The sequence below is a fragment of the Gymnoscopelus braueri genome, assembly GCF_963280865.1.
Source record: "Gymnoscopelus braueri genome assembly, chromosome: 3".
NCBI lineage: Eukaryota > Metazoa > Chordata > Actinopteri > Myctophiformes > Myctophidae > Gymnoscopelus > Gymnoscopelus braueri.
This window is the reverse complement of record NC_137612.1, coordinates 41,563,884-41,575,892: the sequence shown is the minus strand read 5'-3', so window position 1 is coordinate 41,575,892 and position 12,009 is coordinate 41,563,884. Positions and strand designations below refer to the sequence as shown.

At 42.3% G+C, this 12,009-nt stretch overlaps 1 protein-coding gene across 1 annotated transcript in view; it reads left to right on the top strand.

Annotated features, from left to right (window-relative positions):
• Positions 1 to 3,738: 3,738 nt before the first annotated feature.
• The window catches only part of rhobtb3 (Rho related BTB domain containing 3), a gene marked incomplete at its 3' end in the record, with an annotated part of 48,995 nt that continues 40,724 nt past the window's right edge, over positions 3,739 to 12,009 (top strand). Inside the window, exons 1-4 of the mRNA XM_080423156.1 lie at positions 3,739 to 3,762; positions 4,371 to 4,602; positions 6,641 to 6,833; positions 11,373 to 11,530. Coding sequence (XP_080279282.1) covers positions 3,761 to 3,762; positions 4,371 to 4,602; positions 6,641 to 6,833; positions 11,373 to 11,530 — 585 coding nt within the window. The 5' untranslated portion in view covers positions 3,739 to 3,760. The remainder of the gene's footprint in view (positions 3,763 to 4,370; positions 4,603 to 6,640; positions 6,834 to 11,372; positions 11,531 to 12,009) is intronic.

Below are 12,009 nucleotides of genomic sequence, written 5' to 3'. Positions count from 1 at the left end.
AGTGGTCATTCAGTTGAAATTACTTCTCTGCACGCAAGCAGCGAGCTCTGAGAACAAGACACCAAGCAGTCTCACAAGACAAGTTCTGAAGTTTATTAACCACATGAACCCTAGCGTCCTTCACAGACCCGCGGACAGACAGATATAGGCTACAGAATACAGATATTCATGTTTTTCTGTTCTCGGAAACCGTTGGTCCGACCAAATTGCCACTTGCACTCAGCACTGCACACCCCCGGGTCATCTGCAACACACGCCAAGTTTGAGGTCAATCGGTCTGTCGGCGCCCCATTTATGCCCGGGACACACACAGACACACACACACACACACACACACACACACACACACACACACACACACACACACACACACACACACACACACACACACACACACAAAGATTCTGTGAATGTATCATTAGAGATTTCAGTACAGATAATGGGGTGCAGGTCAAATCTCCAACAGTACTCGTTCTATGAACACGTTGTACTAACCAGCTATGAACTGAAATACTGACACACAGGTATACACTGTATGCATTTAAATAGTGACACACTAGTGTGTTCGAATACCATTTAGTGGGATTTTCACTCTCAGAGTTTAATTAACACGCAAAATTCTACAAAGGTTAGATTACCCGAAGGATTGCAGGGAGACTACCAGTGAGATCACCAGTGAAATTACCTGTAAAGTTACAAGTGACACTACCAGTGAAATTACCAGTGAGTCACTCTTAGAAAATAGATTTGAATCTCAATGAGAATTTTACCTGCATGGTTAAATAAAGGAATAAAACACATGGGAAATTACTGACAGGATAATGACATGATACTGACCTTACTGACATAATTCTGACATGATATTGACCTTACTGACATGATTCTGACATGATACTGACATGATATTGACATGATACTGACCATGATACTGATTACTGACCATGATACTGACATGATACTGACCATGATTCTGACATGATACTGACATGATACTGACATGATACTGACATGATACTGACCATGATACTTGTCATGATTTATGACCTTTATCTGCTTGACCCAGTACACGCATGTGCATCTACGTAAGCATATTGATATCCGTGATACGGCGGCCATAGCTGAGTGGTTAGTGAGCCCGCCTAGGGAGCCAGAGGCCCTGGTTGCCCCAGGTTCGATTCCAGGCCAGGCCAGCATATGTGTCGATGAAATGAAATTTGTCCCTGAGCAAGACTCTTAACCCCTAATTGCTCACAGGCCCTCATTGGAAACAAGACCGCAAGGACTTTCATGAACGACCTGTTAAAAGGAATTATCCTTATCAACTACTTTATCAGAGAGACTGACGTTTGTGCACAATGATACAAGATGCATGTTCTATTCCTATCCATTCTGTTCTTGTTCTTGCTCCATATCTTCTGGTCACGTCATGTGTCCACTGTACAATACTGTATATATTCTCTATGTGTGTATTAAACTTGAGAGCTTGTCGTGTGATACTGCCTGTTGTCATCATGTTCTCCGCGCGTGCGACTCAACAGAAACATCACTCACCAGTCACCACCCTTAGTTAGACTCTTTAGGGACCATATGGTTGGTCAACCGAAATCACAACAATACTGTCATGATACTGTCATGATAAGACCATGATACTGACCATACTGACCATGATACTGGTCCAAAGAGTGACCAGTGAGTGACCTACCAGTGAAATTACTGGTGAGACTGCCATTGATATTACCAGTGAGAGTTAAATTACCAGTCAGACTACCAATCAGATTACCAGTGATATTACATGGGAGATTACCAGTGATATCACAAGTGAGATTAACAGTGAGCAGCTTTACTGGAGCATCCTCCCAATTATTTATGACCCATTGCCCGACTCCTCGCCTTTTACCAACATCAGCAAGTAGCCTCACAGCGAGGCTGCCAGGCTGCAAACAGCCTCTCTTACTTTCCTGTTAGTTGTTATCTATTGGACACTTCTAATGACATTTTCATTATTCAGAGTGGAATAGAGCTCTTATAAATGAACAAGGCCTGTATCTCACACTTTTTGACTGACCTTCATCATCTAATTTGTACTTCTATTCCACTACATCTCAGGGGCAATATATCGTACTTTTTACTCCACTTACTTATTTGAAAACTTTAGGCCTATAGTTACTTTGTAGATTTAGATTATTACAAAAACATACATTAAACAATAATTTACGTAAGTGCTATTGTATAATTTTGCTAATTGAAAATAGTACGTAAGCGTGTATATCTGCTTTTTGTTAAGTTTTGACACATTTTGGGAAAAACGTAAATGTGAAGTGGGCCACAAGAATGACTTGTATTTTAGTACCTACCGGTAAGTATATTTGAACACAGGACTTAACAGTTAGTACTTCTTCCACCACTGGACCTTCATGTGCTTGCTTTGGCTTAGCACAGGAAGCTACATGAGGTGAGGTTGATGCTGGGACATACAAACCCATGTTTTTTATACTGGCCAAACTTGATGCCCCCTTTTTGACACAATTATTCATGGTTTCAGTCTGAGGGCTGGGACTGGGAGAATTGTATTTTATTTTATAGTCCATCATGGCTTAATAGTTGGAAAAAGACAAGTCATTAATGAATCATTATGGCTAGCTAAAGTACCCTATTGTTTTCAAAATGTCAACGTTTGACGCAACGTTTCAATGGGTATTGAAACACACATTATATGTCAAATAAATTGTTAAGAGTTAAAAACCCAACATTTATGAAAACATGTAAGACAACAACCCACCCTCTTCTGTCCATCTTCACAGGAACATTCACACAGCATAATGACTAGGGACACGTAGCCTACAGCAGAGAAAAATAATTCATTTAAGATCATGCTGCTGCTGCTACGTGCTCGTATGTATGCGCGTGCGTGCATCCCCTGGCTGTGCCCGTGTGCTGTGTGTGTGTGTGTGTGTGTGTGTGTGTGTGTGTGTGTGTGTGTGTGTGTGTGTGTGTGTGTGTGTGTGTGTGTGTGTGTGTGTGTGTGCTGCTGAGTCAGGCGGGACCACTGGTGTCGGTCCTCTCCTCTCTCTCTCTCTCCACTCCTATCATTGTTTCTTTTACGCGTGCATGGGACTTGATCAGGTTGGGTGACGTAATTGGATCAATAATCGTCAATCAGTATGGATTGTATGGACACATTGCAGCAGCAGCAGCAGCAGCAATGCCTCTTTCCGTGCGTCGCCTCAGTGTGTTTCTCACCCACCAGCAGCAGAGACAACTTGTTAGTGTCTAGCGCACTGGCGGCTCCTGCTCCAGTACCCAGCTGAACAGTGGCTGTCCGGACCGGTGCACCTCTCCTCTGCAGCGGAGCGGCGAGGGAGGACGGGACATTATAGAGAGAGAGACCCCACGTAAAGGCTGCGTCACCGATCGGGGTCGCTTTATGAATGAACAACGACGAGGGAAATGCGAGGGATCGCGAAGAACCAACTCTCCCGTCGTGGTGTTCCTTCGATCCTTCCCGGGGATGAGAGGAGGGATTAGCGGCGGCGGCGCGGAGCGTGTTGGAGCCGTTTGGCTCATTGCGGAAAACAGCCCCGGCTGTGACTGACTGCAGACCATAGAGAGGCTGCAGACTGATGTGAAAAGAAACGCAGCGTGGAGGGACCATAGGGATCGGACGTGCTCTGGAGCATAGAGCAGTGGATAGAGAGAACACTGTACTGAGTCTGACCACCACAATGTACTAGAGCAGTGGACAACACTACTGACCACCACAATGTAAGTTATATCTGCTTGAATGCATCCATGCAAACGAAGGGGAGACCCTTTGTCCCGCTTGCATGTTTCAGTTTCTTTTCTTTATTTTCTTATCACAGGTAGCCATAATAATATATATATATATATTTTTTAACTGGATGTGATGATGAAGATGTGTTTTACTGTTATCGTTATTATTATTTTATTATTATTTGTATTATTATTATTAATCATACTAATAACAGCAAAAAACATCATCATCATATCCAGATAAAAAAATACAAATAATACCCCAATGATATTATATTAGTATTCAAGGCAGTGACGTTATGGGTCTTTCGAGGATTGTGCTTTCAGTCATTTTATTCAATGACATACCACTGATGCACAGTGTGACAGACAGTCACAACAATGTAATACATTATAATCACAATGTAATCAATAAGGAAGACACTTCGGCCTCTCTCTGCACCTGCAGTTCAGTCAGTGCATGTCAACTCATCATGACATGTCCTCCTCTCCCACCAACTGAGTGGTTTTCGTCTCAGGGTGACAGATCTACCAATTTGTCCCCATCATCATGCATGGCTTTTGTTTGGCTGCTGCCTGCTGGTTGCACTTCTTCGCAGGTCCATTCACATCGTGGCCCTGGGCAGCGAGTGCCCTGGAGGGGTTGGGCCAGGAGAAGAGGCCATGGGCCAGGGACAGCTGCAGGGGGGCTTGCTGTGGAGCTACCTGGGTCACGGCGCCGTGCTGGGCCCCCGGGACCTGGAGGACAGCGTGCACAACCCGGCCTTCATGGAGTACACCTCGCGCGTGTTCGGAGACGTCACTGTGGTGGTCCGAGACTGTCCAAGCTGGGTAAGTGTTGTTTTTGGTCGTTAACAGATAGATCAATGGCCGTCAACATGTTTTATGTCAAGGACCCCCAAATTAATGTGTATTTGTCCAAGGACCCCCAGATATAGTTATATATTTCAAAATGTCAAGATTTTAGAGGAAATAGCAAATCTACAAGCCCACAACGCAGATCTGCTATTTTCAAATAGTCGATTTTGATGCAATATGTAGTTTGGCTGGGGCCCCCCTGGAAACCCCTACCCCCCAAGGACCCCTAGGGGTTCCCGGACCCCAATTTTAGAACCATTGAGGTACATAGATAGATAGATAGATAGATATTCAAGCACCTCTGCATAACTGACATAAGTGTTTATCATCCATCCATCCCTACACTGAATGCATTTCATATAAATGTATTAATATCCACCAATTAGGGTGATAAAGCAGTAAATATTGGTTCTGTTAGGAGTCATCTGAATGTTGATTCTGATTCGTTACCATGGCTTCATATATTATCTGTATCTCAACTAGTGATGCACGATTAATCGGTACTGTTTGTATGTGATGCTGAAAAAGCCTTTTATGATGATGAAGGCTGCAGATTCAATCAGTGTTTGCTGGAGAAGCTTTCCAATGGGGTCAACAAGTTGGAATAATGTTAAGTAAAAATTCTACATTTACATTGCTTGCACTAATGTGCATCAGTATAGGCCTAATAAATCAGGTAATAGGAATGCACTGTTTATTAGGAGTCTGCATCTGCACTCAGAATCACAGTTACTGTATAACAGGTGTAAGGTAAACCCTACTGGAAAGAAACCTGTATTGCAATATCGGTATCGGTTGATTTGACCGTGCAAATAATCGGTAATCAGAATTTCTTTCCTTCTCAATATCGTGCATCTCTAATCTCTTTGTTTGGTCATCTCTTTGTTGTCATCCCTGTGTCCTCATCTGTGTTTTCTGTCCTCATCTCTGCTTTGTGATCGTTTATCTGCATGAGTGAAGACGGTGTATTTTCTTTTTTAGCCCGTATTTAATGTGCAGAGGCAGAGCAAGGTCAGGGCAGGCCAAAACAACACGGCACCCAGGGAAGGAAGTGAGATATTTTTGTCAGCGCATTGTCATGTTTTAAAGGATTGTGAGTGGCTGTTTACGTTAGTCTCTCTCCCCTCGGCATACAACAGTGCTGTGTACTGTTGTACCCACATTTGAAATTCCAAGGCTGCTTGCTTGCCTTGCAGCAGTGATGCCACTGGCAGCCTTAAGAAAATGTCTCCATTGTTCCAAGGACCTTATTTGCAACTTTTGCATAATATGAATTTGATACTGCGTGAGACATTGTTCTGTGTTCTTACCCCTCAGTGCAGTCCACTGTAGTGCTGTCTAACCCCCTAAAGACTGTTGCCACAGTCAAGTTCTCTATCTACTTATTTTTTCCCCTCCAAGATCAATAAATCTTTTGGTTTTTTTTCTTCTACGCAATGAGATGAATCAGGCCTTGCTGTTGTTGTTGGTATATAACAAAAGCTTTTGCACCACTCAGGTTAGCTGAGCTCACTCACTCATTCCATTCCCTGCAGAGGTGTTTGTTCAGTAGAATGAAGGTGGGATGTTTACAGGTACTGTTAGGTTAGCGTTACGGCTTGCTCACTGATCTTTGTGACTCCCACGGCGGGTGGTATGTCTCCGCCTGCAAACTGTTCATTCTAGGGTTGTCACGATCATGACATTTGACGATTAACACAAATACTTGTGATTAATGATTTAATTAGTTTTTTGGCATTGAACATTGGAACATACAAATACAAAAATTACAATCCTGTTTGGCTTTTAGGCTTGGTAAAAAAAATCCCACACAGCAGATATGACAAATAACTTAACCCTCTGGCGTCTGGCGTTTTGTTTTAAAATAACATTATTGGTCATGGGTGGTATTTACTTTATGCTTTCAAAATGTGTAAAAAGTCGTGGAATTAGACGATCTACAAACTTGCATTATGAGCTTGTAGTAAAAAAATAAATAGCATGGAAATGATTATTCTTCCTCTCTGTGTAGGACTTGCTGGACAGTGACTGGGCCAGCGTGCGGAGTGTTCTGGAGCAGGCGGACATCCTGGTCATTAAGTACTCAGTTAACGACAAGCTAGCGTTCCAGCAGGTGAGGAACGGCTACGCGCCCAGGCTCCGCCCCTTACTGAGGCACTGGGGAGTTCCTGTTATCCTGGTCGCCGTGGGAGCCAGGCTCAATGGTGAGAACTGTAATTGGTTGACATTTTGCCCTTGTCCATCTTACTTAAGAAGAGAATTATAGGTCTGACCATAAAGCCTTTAAAATGGCCTCTCCTGGCATCACATACCGTCCACCGTTTTATCGGAAACCGGGATCTGAAGGCGGCATTGGGAAATCCTGTGTTCACTTAACTCTGGTACTAAATTATTGTGTTAAATGAACACTTCAGGGTTTTGCAGTGTGAGGTTGGAGCTGAGGCATTGTCAAATATGCATTTCTTTTCTGTTGTCAAACTTGATGAATTTTCATGACTCTTTTTATCATCATTGTGTTTGCGTAAGGTGATTGCTTGCAATTTCAGTGCTTTTGACACTGATTTGATTTTTGTTGTTGATTTTATTATTAGAATTCTGTTCCTCACACTGGACCACGGAGATGTCTGTCTGAGCGTCTTTGTCCTCTAGCCTGTCCTCTCAGCAATGGAGAGGATCCTCTTGATTAAATTTAAGCTTGGCCGCCTGCAGGCTGCTCCCTCTAATGCGTCTTTATAACAAACAAACCAACGCAAGACATTAGTCCAAGTCCATAGCGTGGCCATTATGAGCCCTGCAAAATGGAAAAAAAACTCCAACTGGCAGGAAAGGACGTGCATTTGTGTGCACTGCACATACACGCACAAACAAACAAGCAAATGCAAAAACACAGCCATAGCTGAAAGTGTAGATCACGTGTCTGAAGTTCATTGGGGCTAGCTATAGTGGATGGTGATACTAATCTAGTTGTGTATTTACGAACATCAAAAACTAAAAAACTCTACAGCAGAACACTGACACTGTTTTGTTTTGATTGAAAAACCTAGAAAGGAGCCCGTCACATGTTGTTGCCAGCCTGTATTTTTAGCTCGGCTGCTCAAGATTCTTTGAGATGCTGTCAGACCTTCAGAGCAGGGTGTACCGTAAAATCCTCAGTGTTAATTTGACTCAGAGAGTGCCCAAAAATGGAACCGTAAGGGTCCATTCGGTTCCATTCGTGCACTCTTTGAGTAACATTAACACTAAGGAGTTTACTGTGGGTGTCTAGAGGGAGGTCTTGGCGGGGAGCGAGGCTCGCTAGCTGTAGACTGGCTCCGTTTGTCTTGTCTTATTGTTGTGTGACTCTGTGTGCATTCTCTCAGTCTCAACCCCCCCGATGACTGCAGAGAGTGATGTGTGAGCTCTTAGTAATGTACCTCCTGCTAGGTGGGTTGTAGATCACCCAGGGCATACACGTTGAGGAGAACCTCTCGAGCGCGCATGAACTCCAGTGCACACACACGGATGGATTTGTGCACAGAGCCATGACATCTCTATCTACCTATCTATCTATCTGTCTGTCTGTCTGTCTGTCTGTCTGTCTGTCTGTCTGTCTGTCTGTCTGTCTGTCTGTCTGTCTGTCTGTCTGTCTGTCTGTCTGTCTGTCTGTCTGTCTGTCTGTCTGTCTGTCTGAATCTATATATCTATCTTTCATAAACACACAATGCACAAATGGAATTTGTCTCTCTTTTACATTTGTAACATGTAGAGTTTTATCAGTAGCATGCTTTATCAAATGTCTTGGCGCATACAGTAACAGTACACGCCCCACTCGTTTCTTCTCTTCTCTCTCTGGCTCTCTCTTTCGTTGTGCAATCTTTCTATGGCCCCTTTCTTCCTATCCGTCCTAATCCCTCTAATTCTCTCTGTTCACTGTGTCTGCTTTGATTTCCCCACACACAAAGCTATATTATGGGTGTTCTTTAGACAGTGCTTATTTCAATGCAGAAACCAGAGTCTATAGCTAGGTTATTATAGCTTTATTATTACGGCATGGCTCCTAGGGGCCAAGCCGTCAAGGAGAGGGTATATGTGTGTGTGTGTGTGTGTGTGTGTGTGTGTGTGTGTGTGTGTGTGTGACTGTGTGCGTGTGCGTGTGCGTGTGCGTGTGCGTGTGCGTTTGCGTGTGCGTGTGAGTGTGTGTGTGTGTGTGTGTGTGTGTGTGCGTGTGTGTCCAGGGTGTGTGTCCCGCTGGGCCAATCAGTGCCAAATGTCTTGCACATGTTGCCAGTAGGCCATAGTGGTGTCAAAAATAATCGAATAATCGATTAATCGCAATGCGGACATGGACAATTATGAATCGATTCACAAATGTCAATAATCGATTAATCGAATAATTGATTTTGAAAAAGATTTTTTTTATTTTTTATATATATATATATATATATATATTTTTTAAATCAATGCACACAGAAGCAGGCAGATTTATATGTCGTTCAGTATCTGACTGCTTGTATTGACTGATGAAAAAGTTTCCATGTTGTACAATAATATAGAAAAGTGTGATGCATCGCGATGCATCGTCGAATCGAATCAAATTATTACAAGATTAATTGTAATCGAATCGAAACCTGGTGAATCGTAATCGAATTGAATCGTGAGGGCAGTGCCAATGCACACCTCTAGTAGGCCAAGGAAGTAACTCCCCACATTTTGTTCCATATTCTTTAAATATATTTAAAATATTCAACTTTTATTTAATATTATTTAATATTTTACACACTTTATAATGGTAGTGAATGGCAGTTGGATCGGGCTGAAACCTGAGGCCAAATATGGAGTCGTATGTCATAGATAAGTCATCACAGACTTTCATCTTGATGTCCCAGATCCACATGGAAGCCATGCCTTCGTTAGACCCTGTCTTGTTGCGTTGTTTCCCACCCAATCTTCAAGTTCAGCATCTGTTGCGTTCTGCTAGATATGACAAACCCTATCAATGTGCTATTTGGAGCTGCAATTATGTGCTATTTGGAGCTGCAATTTGCTGCAATTTGCAATTATGGTTTGATCATGGACCTGTTTTAATGCTTTCATTTGGCTGTATACACAGTCAGATCCTCAGAGTCAGTTTTATCCATTTCTAACTCAGAGAGTGTACAAAGGTAATCAAATGGACCCTTTTGGATCCATTTGGTTACCTTTGCACACTCTCTGAGTTATACAGTTTACAATCACATACAGAATGCAGAGAGACAGTGTAGTGCCTCAAAAAACTAGGATCCTAGGTAAACCAAGAACCTAGCATCAGTCTATTCTAAACAATATTCAAAGTAACAATCTTTACATTTTGAAACGATAAGATGCCATGTAAACAATGACCCTAGCGTCTGTTTAATCTAAATTAACGTTGTGAACAATTCATTAATTGTGGTCATGAAAACAATCCTAAGTAACAAAAACATAAGAGCAATATATACGAATATATATGAATATATACTTTTTTAAGCGAACATTTGTAACTGAAATCTTTGCTTCCGTGGGGTCCCTGGAACAAACTATATTGAGATGGGGGTCCACGGCCAAATACATATAATTTGGGGGGTCCTTGACATGAAAACGTTTGAGCACCACTGATATAGCAGTATAAGTCTTTTAACCCATTAAGACTGGGAAGGGAACGCATGTGTGTCATTTGAGCTTGTAGATCTGCTATTTTTAGAAAATGTTTGAAGATTTGTGCAAATCTTTTATATACATTTTTAACTCAAATCTTTGCTTCTGGGGGTCCCTGGAACAAAATATTTTTAGATGGGAGGGGGTCCGCGGACAAATACATATTATTTTGGGGGTCCTTGACATGAAAAAAGTTTGAAAACCATTGATAATATAGCAACATAAGTAAAAACAACTTTAGGTAAAAACAACTGTGACATTTGTAAAATCCCCAGAAGCAAAGATTTTAGTTAAAAACTTTCGCTTTAAAAAAATATTTATATATTCAAACTAAAGATTTGCACACATTTTCACGATTTTTGAAAAAAATAGCAGATCTACAAGCTCGTAGCGCGGCACTCGGTTCCGCGCTATGAGCTTGTATATCTGCTATTTTTATATAGCCAAAGAAATCTTAAAGAGGTGGTGTCATGGTTTTGCACTTTTTCTGTTTTTCATGTGTCTATGAGGTTGATAGAACTTCATTAAGTCCCCTGGTGGTGTTTTTATGGTGTTTTATGTCTTCTCTGACTATTTTGAGTTTCTACCTGGAGGCTGAAACCTTGAGGGTCAAACGTGCCGATAGAAAAACAGCCCTTTAGTGACATAGTAAAAACATACCCTCCCCCTCATTATCATAACACAACAGGTGTGGGCATGAGGAGGAGGAGGGACTAGGACAGGTGGGTGGTGCTAAGGTGGTGGAGGAGGTGCTAAGGTGAGAACCAGGTATACTTAATGAACTGGAGGCGTGTCCACATAAAAACATAATTTTAACATTTTCTGTACACTTTTTTGAAAAAAGTCTTCCTCCTAGTATAACCATAATACTTGATGATTATGTTTTAGGAGGGGGAAAAAATCACGGCACCCCGTCTTTAAAATGACACAGATGCGTTCCCGGTCTTAAAGGGTTAAAAAAAAACTGTTTTAGAAGGCATTTGTAGAATCGACCTCGGGTCTTAATGGGTTAACACGAGGAGTTTTACTGTGCAGGCAATCGCATGCCATCCCTACCTCACCTACAGTATGTCTACTCTCTACTGCCGCAGATGAGGGTCCTCCGTGCACGTGTCCCTTGTGTGCGTCAGACTGGAGCAGCTGTGTGCCTCACAGCGAGGGTCTCCAGCTGTCCCGGGACCTGGGAGCCACCTACCTGGAGCTGCCCTCTCTCAACCATGTCTTTGTGGGCCGCTACTTTGGCAGTGTGGTAAGTTATGACCTCAGTAGGGCATAAAAACACATCGTCAATCATTTCTTTTCTTTTAGGCGGTGCTAGTGATCACCTTGCTCGCAGTAAATATTGATTATTGCATGAATGTTGCAAGCTGCAGAGAAATGTGTGTCCCTTTTTATTTTGATTAATAATCTGAAAAGGGCCATGTTTGTATGTGTGTTGTAAATGAGCTCAATGTGCCCCGAGCTCCTGAAACCTGTTATAGTTATATTGTATACTGTAACTTAACTGTAAAAATAATAATAATACGGGTATCAATGACGGTCGCACTCTTGTATTTATTCCTGAAAAGCCTTTTCTGCAGATCTGTTTCTCGTCAAACCAGTGCACCGGGCTTGTATTACTGTGCACAGCAAGCTTTTTGTCAAATAAATATTTAACGGAGGACATGACCGAAACTAATGGGATTTTAGTGTTGCACTTAGTAGTATAGAGGACATAAGGGGGGAAGG